Source organism: Hyperoodon ampullatus (genome assembly GCF_949752795.1).
Source record: "Hyperoodon ampullatus genome assembly, chromosome: 3".
NCBI classification, from domain to species: Eukaryota; Metazoa; Chordata; class Mammalia; order Artiodactyla; family Ziphiidae; genus Hyperoodon; species Hyperoodon ampullatus.
The window spans coordinates 171103302-171118012 of record NC_136916.1 but is presented as its reverse complement, the minus strand read 5'-3'; the positions used below and the strand labels follow the sequence as shown (position 1 = coordinate 171118012).

Sequence of the window (14711 nt, the reverse complement as noted above, 5' to 3'; positions counted from 1 at the left end):
GGGTGTTGCAAAGGTTTAAATGAATTAGTGTTTCTAGGTTTGGTGAGGGGCTTCTCCACGGGAGGGGAAGGCACATACAAATAGCCAGGGAGGTTTTTCGAATCCACATGTCCGTCTACCCTTCCCAGTTGAGAATTGTTGGCTTAGCCTCGTAGAAGGTCAAGACCCTCCTGAACGTGGCCTGGCTCCATGGCTGAGAGCTGAGGTCAGCAAACCACTGCCCATAGGTTCAATCCAGCCCAATTCCTGACTTTTTTATGACCTGTAAACCAAAAATAGTTTTTATATTTTTCAATGGTTGGGGGAAAATTAAAAGCAGAATATTTCATGACATGTGAAAATGATAGGAAATTCGAATTTCAGTGTCCATGATTCATTTGATTGGAATACAACCATTCTTTATGTGTTTGCCTGTGGCTGCAACTTGTGTGCTACAATGTAAGTAGCACACAAGTGGTTGAGAAGTTGCAGCAGAAACCACATGGCAGGCAAAGCCCGGAATATCTACCATCAGTGAGAAAGAGAGATTCTGCCACCTCCTGGGCCTGAGCAGTGATTTGGGAGTCTGAACTTGGCGTTTAAATCTTGTCTGCAAGAGTTATGTTACCTCCCAACACCCATTTGGATACTTGCATAATGGGACAGTTTTGGGATCCTTGTGAAGATATTAAATACGATAATGCTGGTCTATTTCCAGGTACATAGTAGGTGCTTACTAAATGAAGGTCCCCTGGTTCCTTTTCCTTGGCTCTCCTTGGAGAGACCCCTCCACCGGCACACACCCCGCACTTAATTACTTCTGGCCACTCAGGAAGCACTTAGTCTCAGAGCCTGCCCTGAGCGGGACCAGGGAGATGAAATCAACCCCCATGCCCTTAGGGAGCACTTGGTCCCCGCCAGATGACAATTCGGTAGACAAGGCCGGGGGAGGGCCACAGCCTGGGGCAGTGGGCAAAGCTTCAGAGCAGGTGGGGCCTGGAGATGAGCATTGCCACGTGGGCACCCCTCACTTGGTTGGGTGTGACAAGAGCAGAGGGACACAGGTGACAATAAACAATGGCTCAGAGTTCTCAAGCTCTTACTAGCTGCCCGGGGCTGTTCTGGGGTTGTGCGAGCCCTGACTCATTTAATGCCACGCCACCCTGATGAGGCAGTTACTGTTATCAGCCACACCATACGGACGGGTTAATTACAAGCTCGAGGGGGGCCAGGGTCAGGCCCAGGCAGTGGGCTCCCAAGCCCAGGGTCTTGACCACTGGTCTACAGAGCCGCATCGTGGGGCCCTGCCCTTGACCACCAGGCTACGATGCTTGGACCTGGGCCTGGGGGCAGTGGGGAGCCGTGGAGGGGTTTAAAGAGATGGTGCTGTAATCAGGGGTGTGTTTTGAAAATCAGAATCTCTAGGCACACAGTAGGTCTTATAGCAGGGACACTGTTATCTCCCCAAATGTCACCCACCCTCAGGACCCCATCTTGCCCCTGTGTGGTTAGAGCTTCAGTGGGATTGTCTGAAAATAGAGGCAATTCCAACACATGCAGGCAAATCACCACACTCAGGGGGAAATGGAGGGCAGCCTGCTGTTTACCCTCGTACCCCATGGACATAGTCGCAATGGAGCAGAGATGCGTTGGCCCAGCTTTGCCTCCCAGGTTGGAATCTTGGTGCTTTCCTAGCCAGGTGACCTTGGGCAAGTCATTTCACTTTCCGTGCCTTGGTTTCCCCATCTATCAGACTGGGATAATAATGGTACCACCGGGCTTCCCTGGTGGCGCCGTGGCTGAGAGTCCGCCTGCCGATGCAGGGGACGCGGGTTCGTGCCCCGGTCCGGGAAGATCCCACATGCCGCGGAGCGGCTGGGCCCGTGAGCCATGGACGCTGAGCCTGCGCGTCCGGAGCCTGTGCTCCGCAACGGGAGAGGTCACAGCAGTGAGAGGCCCGCGTACCGCAAAAAAAAAAATAATAATAATAATGGTACCACCTTATGGGGGCAGTCAGGAGCGTTCAGTGAGATGATCTTGTACACAAAGTCCTTAGGGCAGCGCCGGCACCTTAGTAAGTGCTCAAATGGTAGTGTTATGTAGTTGTTACCACGGCCCCGTCTTGAGTGCCATTCCTAGGACGTGGCAGGAAAGAAAGCCCACTGTGTGGCTGACAGGCCCAGTGCTGACATGTTTTTGGTCTACAAAACCAAGAATTTCTTGGCTGATTGCCGATAAGGTAGAGAAGAATGTCTGGGATCTTTGTGTCCAGCAAAAGGGCTGAGGGTCAGTTGCATCCCAAACTCCGCCCCCCCCCCCCCCACACACACTCAGGCCTAGGAGGCCAGGGGAGGGCAGCCTGGGCTGGGGACCTTTACAGCCGGTGACTCTCCTCCCCTCCCACAGAACAGGGTGGACCTGCTGGAGCACGTGACCCAGGAGCATGAGCATTTCCAGGTGAGCGTGGATGAATTCCAGCTGTGGCTGAAGGCGGTGGTGGAGCGGGTGCACGACTGCATGGGGCGCAAGTGCCAGCTGAGCACCAAGGACCGTCTCTCGGCGCTGCAGGTAACCCCGGCAAGTCTCTGCCCGAGTGGGGAGGGAGCGCTCATGGCTGGTGGGTCTCTGTTAGAGTTTATTTAATAGGATGGGGCTGGGGGGTCCCAGGAGATACACACATCCCTGTACACAGACCCCACAAGAGGAGAAGCATGGGATGTGGTGTATATCCCATGCTTGGGGCCTCGGCTGCTTTATGGAAATCTCTGGGCCAGCAGGGCATTTGGAGACCCAAGGCCACAGCAGCACGGTCTACACCAGCTGGGCTCAAATGGGGGACATTGTCCATGTCTGGAGACATTTTGGGTTGTCACAACTGGGAGTAGAGGTACTCCTGGCATCTAGTGGAAGGAGGCCAGAGACGCTGCTAAACATCCTACAGTGCACAGGATAGCCCCCGACAACAAAGCATTATCTGACCTCACGTGTCAATATGCGAAGGTAAGGAACCCTGATGTAAGCATCAAACCTGCAGCGGGGAGAAGCTGGGTCCACTCTGGGCTTCCTGACTTGCTGTGATCTTGAACGAGCTTCCGACTCCCTCTGTAAAGTGAGTGGGTAGATTATCTTCAATAATTCAAGGACCGCTTTATAATTTTTGATACAGCGATACAGCACCTATACCATTTATTTAATATTTGTATTTAAATTGACTCTCTTTTGAAAAAACCAATGAACAGTGACCACAAAATATCTTATATGACTTGTACAGTTTCCCCACTATCTGAAAATAGTGTTCCTATGAAACTGTTCATGAGCCGAAATGGTGTAAAGCAGAGAAGTGGGACTTCCCTGGCGGTCCAGTGGTTAAGGTTCTGTGCTGCCACTGCGGGGGCGGGGGGTTCGATCCCTGGTTGGGGAACTAAGATCCCACATGCCGCGCAGCACGGCCAAAAAATTAAAAAGAAAAACAAACAAACAAAGAGAAAACAAGCAGAGAAGTAATTACCTTTTCTCGCAAAGGCTAAAATCCTCTTTGGATTTCTTTCAGGTAGCGAAAACAGGTACTAATGTAGGTCTTTTGTAAAAGCAAAGTGATATAAATTGAACTTTTGAAAAGTGTGGGTATCTGTAAAAGAATGTTCACAGCAACCTTATTCATAACAGCCCTAAACTGAAAACAACTCAGATTTTTATCAGCAGAGTATTGGATAAACACATCATAGACTAGAATATATGTAAAAAGGCATATTAGTCAATAAAAAGGAATGAAGTTCTGATATACCTGACAGCATAGAAGAATCTAAAAAACATTATGCTGAGTGAAAGAAGCCAGTTTCAAAAAATAACATAGTCTATGATTTCAAATAGATGAAGTTCTAGAATCTTCTGGGATGTTAGAAATGCTATATTTTGATAACAGTGTGGACTGCGTGAGCATATATATTTCTCGGAACTCTTTGAACAGTAACACTTAAGATCTGTATATAGATTTTCTCAACTTACAGTAGGGCTACGTCCCGATAAACCCATCGTAAGTTGAAAATATCATAAGTCGAAAGTGCATTTAATACACCTAACCTACCAAACATCATAGCTTAGTCCAGCCTACCTTAAGTGTGCTCAGAATCACCTTCCATTAGCCTAAAATCATCTAAAACAAAGCCTGTTTTATAATAAAGTGTTGAATACCTCATTTAATTTATTGAATACCATAGTGAAAGTGAAAACCATGTTGGTTTACACTCTCTGCCACAGCCCAGCATCGCGAGAGAGCATCGTGCTGCATATCACTAGTCTGGAAAAAGTTCAAAATTCAAAATGCAGGGCTTCCCTGGTGGCGCAGTGGTTGCGAGTCCGCCTGCTGATGCCCCAGTCCGGGAAGATCCCACATGCCGCGGAGCGGCTGGGCCCGTGAGCCATGGCTGCTGGGCCTGCGCGTCCGGAGCCTGTGCTCCCAACGGGAGAGGTCACAGCAGTGAGAGGCCCGCGTACCGCAAAAAAAAAAAAAAATGCAAAATGCAAAGCACAGTTTCTACTGAATGCATATTGATCTCATACCATCGTAGAAAAAATCGTAAGTCGAACCATTTTAAGTCAAGGACAGTCTGTATTGTACTCCATGTAAGTTGCACTTCACTAAAAAAGTGAAAAAAATATTTTGAAGGTATTTTAAATGAAACAGACAAAAGTGTTTACAAAAAAAATTTTTTTAACATTAGAAGGCAATGAACACTGAATTAAAAAGAAACTTTATGGCATTGTCATAAATGGAATACCAATACTCATTCATAATTAGTAGATAACCATACAAATAGATGTAATGAGGCCAAATGGCATCGTTAGGTTCTATTTGCTCCATACTTTTGCCAGCTGAAGGCTTCAAGCCTGAGGCTGCCTCTATCTCTCTTAAAAAAGCAAGATTAACAAATGTCAGAGAGTGTTAAAGACAGAGAAGTACCCAATGGAGACTTTCCCCTTCACTTAATCAAATGGCTTGTAAATGACATGGTAAAGGAATTACATTCTGAATGTTATAAAGGCAGACAGTCCACCCCTTGGAAAGGTGCCTTGGCTCTAGCCCGGGAATAGGAATTAACCATTTGGCATGATGTTCCCAGCAGTCCTGGAAAATGCAACACGTGTTTTCTTTTTCCCTCGTGTTTCTCTCCCACCGCCTCCCTGCTTTAGGACATCGCCAGTGACTTTCCCAGGGCTGAGGAGTCTTTGAAGAGGCTGGAGGAGCAGGCCGGGGGGGTCATCCACAACACCTCCCCTTTGGGCGCAGAGAAGATCACCAAAGAACTGGAGGAGATGCGGAATGTTCTGGAGAAGCTGCGTGCACTCTGGGAGGAGGAGGAGGGGCGGCTGCAGGGCCTGCTCTGGTCCAGGGGAGCCTATGAGCAACAGAGGAGGCAGCTGGAGGCTGAGCTGGCAGAGTTCAGGAAGGGCCTTCAGAGGTTGGCGGAGGAGGACCTGGAACCCGCGGCCAAAGCAGGGACCCAGGACGAGCTGGTGGCCCGCTGGAGACTCTACTCGGTAAGCAGTGTTTGGCAAAGCCATGGCCCAGTCCGGGTGCCATGTGTGCCTCGGGGCATCCTCTGTGTAGTGGGAGGATCACACTAAGTCTCAAGCACACTGGCTCTGGTTTTCCTGGATTTTTGATAATCTCAGTTCCCCGAGCATAGTAGACAAATTGGTTGTTTGTACCCATTTTCTGGATGAGGAAACTGAGGCCTGGAGAGATTTTCCCCCCCACCCCAACATCCCCAGCATCACATGATGAGTTGGTGGGTAAATAAGAGGTGGATCGGCTCCAAGTTTGCCATTCCCTTGCCTGATGGTAGGATGTGGGGAGCACTTTCTGAGCACAGAACAGGGAGTGTTAGGTCAGAGGCAAGGCTCTCTGTGTAGAGAAGATGAGGAACAAGCATAACCAAGGCTCTTAGGAGGCCCAGCAGATGATGCCCATCCTGGGGAGCGTGGGGGCATTCCAACCCAGACACGGTGTCCAGTCGGAGCACCCTCCCCCTTCCCCGTCCATGTGCACACTCACGAGAGGTTTGACTTGAGGACAGAGAGATTTTTCAAGTAAGGATTCACACCCTTCTGCAGTCCTTTATTTGTTATATTAACTCCAAGGGCTAGCTTGTCAATTCCGTTAGGGGAAATATCTAAAAGGAAAGCCCCCGGGTCCTACCTCCACTCCAGCTTGTTCTGTTTTTTTCCCCTCTTCCTTCTGATGTTTGCTCATATGCAGAAATATGTGTGTGTAGGTGGAAACAAAGCATCCATGCTCTTTAGCATCACTCAGCCTTGTAGGAGACCAGGTGCACTGCAGTGCTCACCTTTGTACACAGGGAGTTGTTTCCCTTGTCGGATTGTCTGCCTTGGCACAGGGTAGGGGTGGTGTGGTGCAGTGGGGAAGGGCGGGGGCTTTCGGATCAGGCTGCCTGGGTTCGAGTCTTGGTTCCTCTCCTTGCCGACTGGCTGGCTTTGGGGGAATTACTTTTTTTTGGTTTTTTTTGGCCACGCCGCTCGGCTCGCAGGATCCTCGTTCCCCCAACCACGGATTGAACCCCGGCCCTCGTTGGTGAAAGCGCGGAGTCCTAACCACTGGACCGCCAGGGAATTCCCAGGGAGAATTGGTTTAATCTCAGTTAAATGTGACATGGACGTGATGATAATAAGACCTCTGCCTTCCACATTCCTTATGAACGTGTGAAAACAAAAGTGCTTAGGACAGCACCTGCCAAGAGCATCGGGACTCAGGGAACATATGGCTCTTACCAGGAGTTCTAGGTGAGGGCCAAGGTCAAAGCAAGCACACTGGCAGGGCTGGGGTGTGGGGAGGGTAAGGCCTGGAAAGCCCTGCCAACACTCCCCTGTCCCGACAGCCACCCGGCCGTGCCCGGCTATGCTTCAGGAAGCCTTTCCCGAGGCAGGATGCTGACCACATCCCTACAGGCGCTGCCTGTCCCACCCGATTCAAGTGTCAATTATGACCAAGATATGACGAACCGGAAATCAATGAAGGGGAATTTCAGAACTTGTTCGAAGATTTCTGTTCTTAAACTAGCGTTTATGTAGTGAGAAGTGCTCCCGCTCTGTACTCGGTGCCTTGTCAAGTGGGGGTGGCCCCGTTTTACCACCGAGGGACCGGGACCGATCCAAGGCTGCGCAGCTGGGAAGGGCTGGAGGTGGGTTTCCAGGCCAGCCTGTGTCCTGCCAGAGCCCGTGCGCTTTTCACTCCCCCACCCTGCCTCCTACTGAGCATGGGACCAAGCCAGAGTCAAGGTCAAGATCAAACTGCACATTTCCCAGGATAGCAGGAAAAGGCCGCATCCGAAGTACCTGAACGTGGTTGAGTGGAGTGGTCGGGCATGCTGGGTGGAAATATCCTCGTGCCGACAACAGTAACTGGATTCACAGAGCATCTTTAGGGCACTGTTTCCTTCAGTGCTGAAGGGGCAGGTTAAGGGCCAGAGGGCCCGGCTCCAATGTCAGGTCCACTGTTTCCCCCTCTGCAACTGTCAGAAAACTCCTGGCCAGAGTTTCCTTGTGTATAAAACGGGGACACGGAGAATTACTGTCTAGGGCCATGGCGAGGCTTCAATGAATGGGACCACAGGGCACTCAGCACGTCATCGCTGTTCCCTAAGTGTCAGTTATTTGTATGATTAGGTGCTAGTCCATGGCAAGGCTGTGAGGTAGGTGATGATAAAGAGAAAAACCTGCCCATCAAGAGCAAACGTGTTTGGGGTCACGGAGCGGGAAAGCAAGGGAGCGCAGGGGCTGAGCTCTCGGGGCCCCTGCCCCTCCCCTGGGGGACCGTGTTCCCCCAGGCTGGCCCACCCCCACAGAATATGCTCACCCCGGTGCACACACACCGCCATCCCATCTCGGAAGCTCACCCGGTCCGTCGGGTGTTGTCTGTCGCTGCAGGCCACGCGGGCGGCGCTGGCCGCGGAGGAGCCTCGGGTGGACCGGCTGCAGGCCCGGCTGAAGGAGCTCATCGTGTTCCCCGAGGACCCGCAGCCCCTCGTGGACAGCGTGGTCGCTGCCATCCAGGAGCACCAGAGGTACCGGGTGGGCCGAGGGCGGGCCTGGACCCCATGCTCAGGGCCTCTGCCCATCTGACACCAGCTGCAGGGGGGACTTGCACCCTCTTGCTGCCTGGTGACAAACAGTTCTTGCTCTTATCAACGACTGGCCATTATAGGGTCTCACTGGGCTCAGGTACTGACCCCTTTTCGAAGTATTTTCCATTCTGCTCCCAGAAAGAGGCCTGAACTTTGCTTTTTTTCCGTGCTATGTGGCCTCTTTGCTTATTTCCATCATGTCTCCTTATGCAGCTTCGCATGGGGGATGGGTTCCCTATGTAATGGTCCAAGGGGAGGGCTTTTCACTAGGCCAGCATTGTGCCCTGCTTGCTGACGGCGGTGCTGATGTAAGCACTGGGCGTGACTTCAGACCAGCCCCTACCTCCCTCTCCGCCCATGGGTTCGGGCACGGCTAGGTCTCCAGCTTCTTAGCCCAGCAAAGACCAGCAGTTCAAATATCCACCCTGTGTGGAACTGGGCACAGTGTAAATTCAGAATCGGTACCTATTTTTACTACATGAGGCTCAGAGGTGTTTGGAACACAGCCCAACTGTCCCCATCCCTGTAGCACTTCTCATCCTCCTGCCTCTGATGCAGGGGTTTTCCTCGAGAAGGAACTCAGGGGCCTCCTGCCTTGCCAGGGGACTCTCACCCCACGGTGTGCACAGGCCCTACATGTGTACATCCAGAACAAGGGCCTGGATCCTCCACAAGATGCTGAGGTGGTGGTGAGGCTGAATCTCCTGTGCATAAAGCGGGCCGTGGGACAGGGTGGCCGAGGTCTCCCTCCCCTTCGTTGCTCTTGTGGAGGTGGCAGGTGCTGGTTATCTATGACTGGGTGCTAGACATTATACCTGTACATATATATATGTATTTTTTGGAAATGTAGTTGATTTACAACGTTTTGTTAGTTTCAGGTGTATAGCAGAGTGATGCGGTTATACATATATATCGATTCTTTTTCAGATTCTTTTCCATTATAGGTGATTACGAGTTATGGAATATAGTTCCCTGTGCTATACAATGGACAGTATATTGGAAAATTTATTTGTAGAAATTATTTGGGCCTAAAGTCATGGCATCCTACTCAAGAAAGTAGTTTGTTTTGCTTCTGCGAGGTGCCTGGGGGCAGGCAGTACCAGCCTGGGGGCTCCATAATTCCTCTTCCAGGCTTGACTCTTTCCCTGGTCCAGAAGCTAGGCTGCAAGTCTATTCGAGGACTGGTTTACCTCCAGTGCCCTTTTATCTGGACAGCATAGGCCTCAGGGTCCCGTGGACAGCCCAGCAGTCTGTAGAAGAGGAGAGTGCCCACCCTGGGAGCAGCACAAGCGGGGCGCTCTGGGTTCTGGGCAGAGGCCTTGCTCCTGTACTGACCCGCTCTCTCCTCTCTCGGTTCCCCCTCCACGGTGCTCACAGCATGAAGGCCAAGAGCAGCAGGCTGCGCAACGCTGCGGGCGTGGACCTGTGGCGGCATTTCCAGCGGCCTCTGCAGGAGCTGCATCTGTGGAGGGCTCTGGCCCAGAGGATCGTGGATGTCACCGCCAGCCTGCCAGACCTGCCCTCCGTCCACACCTTCCTGCCGCAGATTGAGGTCCGCATGGCTCTGTCGGGAGGGCTGATGGGTGCAGCTGGGGGAGGCCACCAGCCAAGCATAGCATTTTAGCCGCCCCCGCAGGGACAGGCGTGTCTCTGAGTCCTCCAGATGTCTGGGTGGAGCCCACTGTACCCTGTCTGGTGAGTTCTAAGTGCACAGGAAATGTCAACACTTGTAGTTATCAGCGACAAAAGTCACCCTCAGTTCTTGGGAAGAAGGTGAAGCCTGGTGCCTGGTGTAGCTCCAGGACTCTGCACCAATCTGCGCTCAGCCCTTCTCTTTAGGGCCCTGCTGCAGGCAGTCCTCTGGTGGAAGCCTGAGCAGTGCTGAGAAAGAGCAGGATGTCAGGCCATTACCTTTACTGTGTGTCAATTGGGATGCATGTGACAGGTGACAGGAAACCTGATCAGTGGTGGCTTAAAACACAGAGACGGGACTTCCCTGGTGGCACAGTGGTTAAGAATCCACCTGCCAAAGCAGGGGACACGGGTTTGAGCCCTGGTCCAGGAAGTTCCCACATGCCGTGGAGCAACTAAGCCCGTGAGCCACAACTACTGAGCCCGCGTGCCACAACTACTGAGCCCACGCGCCTAGAGCCCGTGCTCTGCAACAAGAGAGGCCACCGCAATGAGAAACCCGTGCACCACAACGAAGAGTAGCCCCTGCTCACCGCAACTAGAGAAAGCCCGTGAGCAGCAGCGAAGACCCAATGCAGCCAAAAAAAATTAAATAGTTAATTAAATAAACAAACAAACAAACAAACACGGAGACTTTCAGGTCATCCCAGAGCTGGCTTGATAGCTCAGCAGTATCTTCCAGGACCCAAGCTCTTTCCAGCTCTAAACCACGTCTGCCTTCATGGCCCCAAGGTGGATGCCCCCATTGCAAGTGTGCATCCTCACTGTGTATTTGAGCTCATGCTGTATAGGTGTATATTCAGATATTTTCAGTTGACACATATGAACTTTTTCTCAGCAGCCTTTAAAATGGTTCAATAAAGCCATCACTTTAGGGCTTCCCTGGTGGCGCAGTGGTTGGGAGTCCGCCTGCCGATGCAAGGGACACGGGTTCGTGCCCCGGTCTGGGAAGATCCCACATGCCATGGAGCGGCCAGGCCCGTGAGCCATGGCCGCTGAGCCTGCGCGTCTGGAGCCTGTGCTCCGCTACGGGAGAGGCCACGGCAGTGAGAGGCCCGCATACCGCAAAAAAAAAAAAAAAAAAAAAAAAAAGCCATCACTTTAAATGGCTGCAGAATATTCCATTTGGGGGCATGTCATTTTTTTTTTAACGTTTCCGCACTTCGATTGTTTAGGTTCTTTCCAGTTTTCATTGCCATAATTAACATATGTTGATTATCTATGTACATGGATTTTTGTTTCCATTTCTACCATTCTCCTCATTTACTGATGAGGGACTGGGGCCAGGGAGAAGTTAGGGAGCTTGTTCAAGGTCAGGCTGCTCCAGAGAGCAGAGCTGGGGCCAGAATGGTGGGTTCTAGACTCTTGTCTAATGTTCTTATCCCTGTCTTCACTCTGGCTCTTGAAAATAGGTTTGCGAGGCATTCAGAACACTTATGATCATCTGACTGTTGAGAAAAACAAATGTCCCAGAGGGGAAGCCACTTGCTCGATGTGACACAGCCATTAAGTGACAGAGCTGGCTTTGACCCAGACCTGTCTAACTTTCCCCACTGCGTCACAACTATATTTCATCCTGTCCTTCCCACTGAGGCAGAAAGCAAACCGAGACCTCCTTGAAGCAGGAGAGAGGTTCTGTCTTTCTAGAGTGTGACCCAAGACTCCCAGTGTGGGAATTTCACAGAGCAGTGGGTTGGAACACATGGGGCCAGGACTTTGGTTTATTCACGTTTGGACTCTGTTTGCTGGCTGGGAGTATGTCTTTCATCACTCCTACCGGCCCACCTGGGCGGGATGGATTTCACAGGCCAGGGCTCAAGCTGCCAAGCTCTCTATTTTCTTGACTCAGCTCCTGCATCTAGCCTCAGAGCAGCCTGTGGATCTGCAAAGCTCCAGCCAAAAGCTGGGCGTGGCTGGTGTATTAGTTCCCTGGGGCTGCTGTAACAAAGCACCAAAAACTGGCGGCTTAAAACAACAGAAATTCATTCTCTCAAAGTTCTGGAAGCTGGAAGTCCAAAGTCAAGGTGTCAGGAGGGCCTTGCTCTTTCCAGTGGCTCTAGGGGAGAATCCTCCTTTGCCTCTTCTAGCTTCTGGTATTTGCTGGCAGTCGCTGGTGTTCACTGCCTTGTAGGTCCATCACTCTGATCTCCGTGTCTGTCATCACGTGGCTATCTTCTCCCCATGGGTCTTCTTTTTTTTTTTTTTTCCACCATATCTTCTTTGAAGGACACAATTCAACACATAACAGTTGGTTAAATAATAATGGCTGAGAAGATCTGTCTTTTATCGTGTGTTCACTGTGGGTCCTGCAGTATGTTAAATGCTTTTTAGGCGTTTAAGCCTCACGGCAGCCCCGTGAACTAGGGTGTGACTACCCCTAATTTACCGATGAGGAAACCGAGGCTTGGAATGGCCCAAGTTCTCCCAGTTAGTATGGAATCCAAACTCATGATTGCAACTCCCCAGCCTGAATTCTTAACCCTCATGATATTGTGTCTGAGTGGGGTGAAAAGGGGGTGAAGGTGCCTTCCTACGGCTAGAGGCTTGACCTCCGTGTGGCTAATTGCAAACCACACACCTGGGCTGGGGTCCTAGTCCTGCCTCTCCCAGCCCCGTGCCTGGCTCAGCATCTCTGTAACATCATCAGATTCAAATGGACTCTGGCCAGCTGAAGACCAAACCCCTGGCCTCCAGGGCCCCTGCGCCCTCAGTTAGAGAAGCAAGAAGTATTTGTCCCCAACAGCTTGTTGATCAGCAAGAACCTGAAGCGGGGAACAGGCTTTGGGGGCAGGAAGAGTGCATGTAGGCTGGGAATGTGGTCAGGGGAGGCTTCCTGGAGGAGGTGGGGCCTGGGCTGTGCAGAGTTCAGGCTGCCTGTTTAGGAGCCGGCTGCCCATTACACAGGGCTTCTGAGTCCCCTTTTCCTCCCCTCTCTGCCCAGTGAGTTCCCACACATCACGACTTCACTCAGGTGCCACCTCCTCTGGGAAGCCTTGCAGAATTTCCTCTGATCATGATCCCATAGGCCCTTAGCCCCTTCGAAAGGTCCCATACACCAACTGGGGGATGGCCCACTGCTGTCAGTGATAGAGGATCACTGAGTAGAGGATCAGACTGGTTAGTTTGGGGTTCGGCTGCAGTGTGGACGGTTGATTTCGGGGGGCGGCTGGGAGGCAGCAGGCGGTCAGGAGCTTCTGGGGTTCAGGTGAGCAAGGCTGAGGGTGCACCACAGTCAGTGATGGGGGATGGAGAGGGGACGGATTTCCGGGACACGTAGGAGGTAGAATTCTTGCTCAGGCTTTGGTAATAAGATGGATGTGGAGGTGAGAGAGGAATCAGATTGACCCTGACATTCAGGGCCTCCTACCGCCTTCCTGCCAGCCCATTTCTCCTTACGTTCGCTGCTTCCTTGGAAACCAGCACCAAGGCCCATCCTCCTGAGCAGGCGCAGCCAGAACAGGTGCGCTCCTGGCCCCGTCTCCAGCTTCATCCTGCCCTGCAGTTCACGGAGGCCCTGTCTCCCTTAGGTGGCCCTGGCGGAAAGCTCCCACCTGAAGGAGGAGCTGACGATGCTGCAGCTGAAGAAAGACCTGCTGGGCGGCATCTTTGGCCAGGAGAGAGCCACGGCCCTGCTGGAGCAGGTGGCAACTTCCGTGAGGGACAGAGACTTACTGCACAACCGCCTTCTGCAAAGGAAGAGCAAACTGCAGGTGAGCCCCTCTGGCGGCCCTCAGCCATCGACCCGGCCGGCCTTCCAGGAAGGGCAGCCCTGCATCCTGACCCCAGCTCTGCCACTGGCCACCACGTGGCCCTGGACGTATCGCTTTGTCCCCCACGACCTCAGGCCCCTCATCTATCATCTGGGTAGGATTATGGCGCGATCCTTCTCACCTGTCGGCTTCCCACCTCTGCCCCCAAATTCCCTTCTTCACTGATCAAGTCGAACTGTCTTCTGCAGAGAGCTGGGGACTGTCAGATAAGAAGACGCAGAGAAAAACACTTGTAAACTTTAAACCACTGGAGAGCTGGGAGCTAATATTATTAGGGACACTTCTAAACGGCCACACGAAATCAAAGACATAACATGGGATGTTGTGGCCAGTTTCTTTTAGGTAACAAATGTTTGCTGAGCATCTAATAATGTTGATGATGAAAGAGATGGTCTCTGGGGCCCTGACCAGGGGCCTGGCACCTGCTAAGAGCATTACATCCCTGGTCTGATCTAATCCACGGAGCAAACATTTAGCAAACATTTGAGGGTTTGCAGGGCAAGTGGTCTCTGTTGCAGCTTCTCAACTCTGCGCTGTAGCGTGAAAGCAGCTGTAAATGAATGGGTGTGGCTGTGTTCCAATAAAACTTTATTTACAGACACAGGCCCCTGGTGGGACTTGGGGTGTGTGGTAGGGGATGTAGTTTGCCAGCCCCTGTTCTAGAGGCAGACAACTGTTAGGTGAGGACACTAAGGTCCTCAAGGAGGAGAGTCAAACACCCTCAAGGGCTCCAGGAAGGCTTCCTGGAGGGGGCGGCACCTGAGTGAGTACAAGCCAGCCAGAAGGCTGGAGATAGAGCAGCTAGTCTGTGAGTGTCAGGTTGTACCACAGGGAGCCTGAGAAGAAAGCTGATTTGTGTGCTGCCTGTTCTGTCTCCGCAGAGCTCACTCGCTCAACACAAAGATTTCGGAGCGGCTTTTGATCCCCTGCAGAGAAGGCTCTCAGATCTCCAAATCAGGGTCCAGGCTGAGAATGGGCTTCAGCGGGACCTTCCTGGGAAACAGGCCCAGCTTTCGAGGTTGCAGGTAAGAGGTCTGTCGGGCCTGAGTCACCCCTACTCAGATACTCAGCTGTGCCTAGAAGCAGCCCCCTGCAGTAACAGTAACCAGCAAAGCAGCAGCCAGCCCGA

At 52.0% G+C, this 14711-nt stretch overlaps 1 protein-coding gene across 2 annotated transcripts in view; it reads left to right on the top strand.

Moving 5' to 3' along the window:
• Positions 1–14711, top strand: part of SYNE3 (spectrin repeat containing nuclear envelope family member 3) — a gene marked incomplete at its 5' end in the record, with an annotated part of 52978 nt that overhangs the window by 17073 nt on the left and 21194 nt on the right. For both annotated transcript variants that reach the window (XM_079699620.1, XM_079699621.1), the window contains 6 exons: positions 2386–2547; positions 5170–5517; positions 7924–8060; positions 9498–9672; positions 13340–13522; positions 14464–14607. In XM_079699620.1, coding sequence (XP_079555746.1) covers positions 2386–2547; positions 5170–5517; positions 7924–8060; positions 9498–9672; positions 13340–13522; positions 14464–14607 — 1149 coding nt within the window. The remainder of the gene's footprint in view (positions 1–2385; positions 2548–5169; positions 5518–7923; positions 8061–9497; positions 9673–13339; positions 13523–14463; positions 14608–14711) is intronic.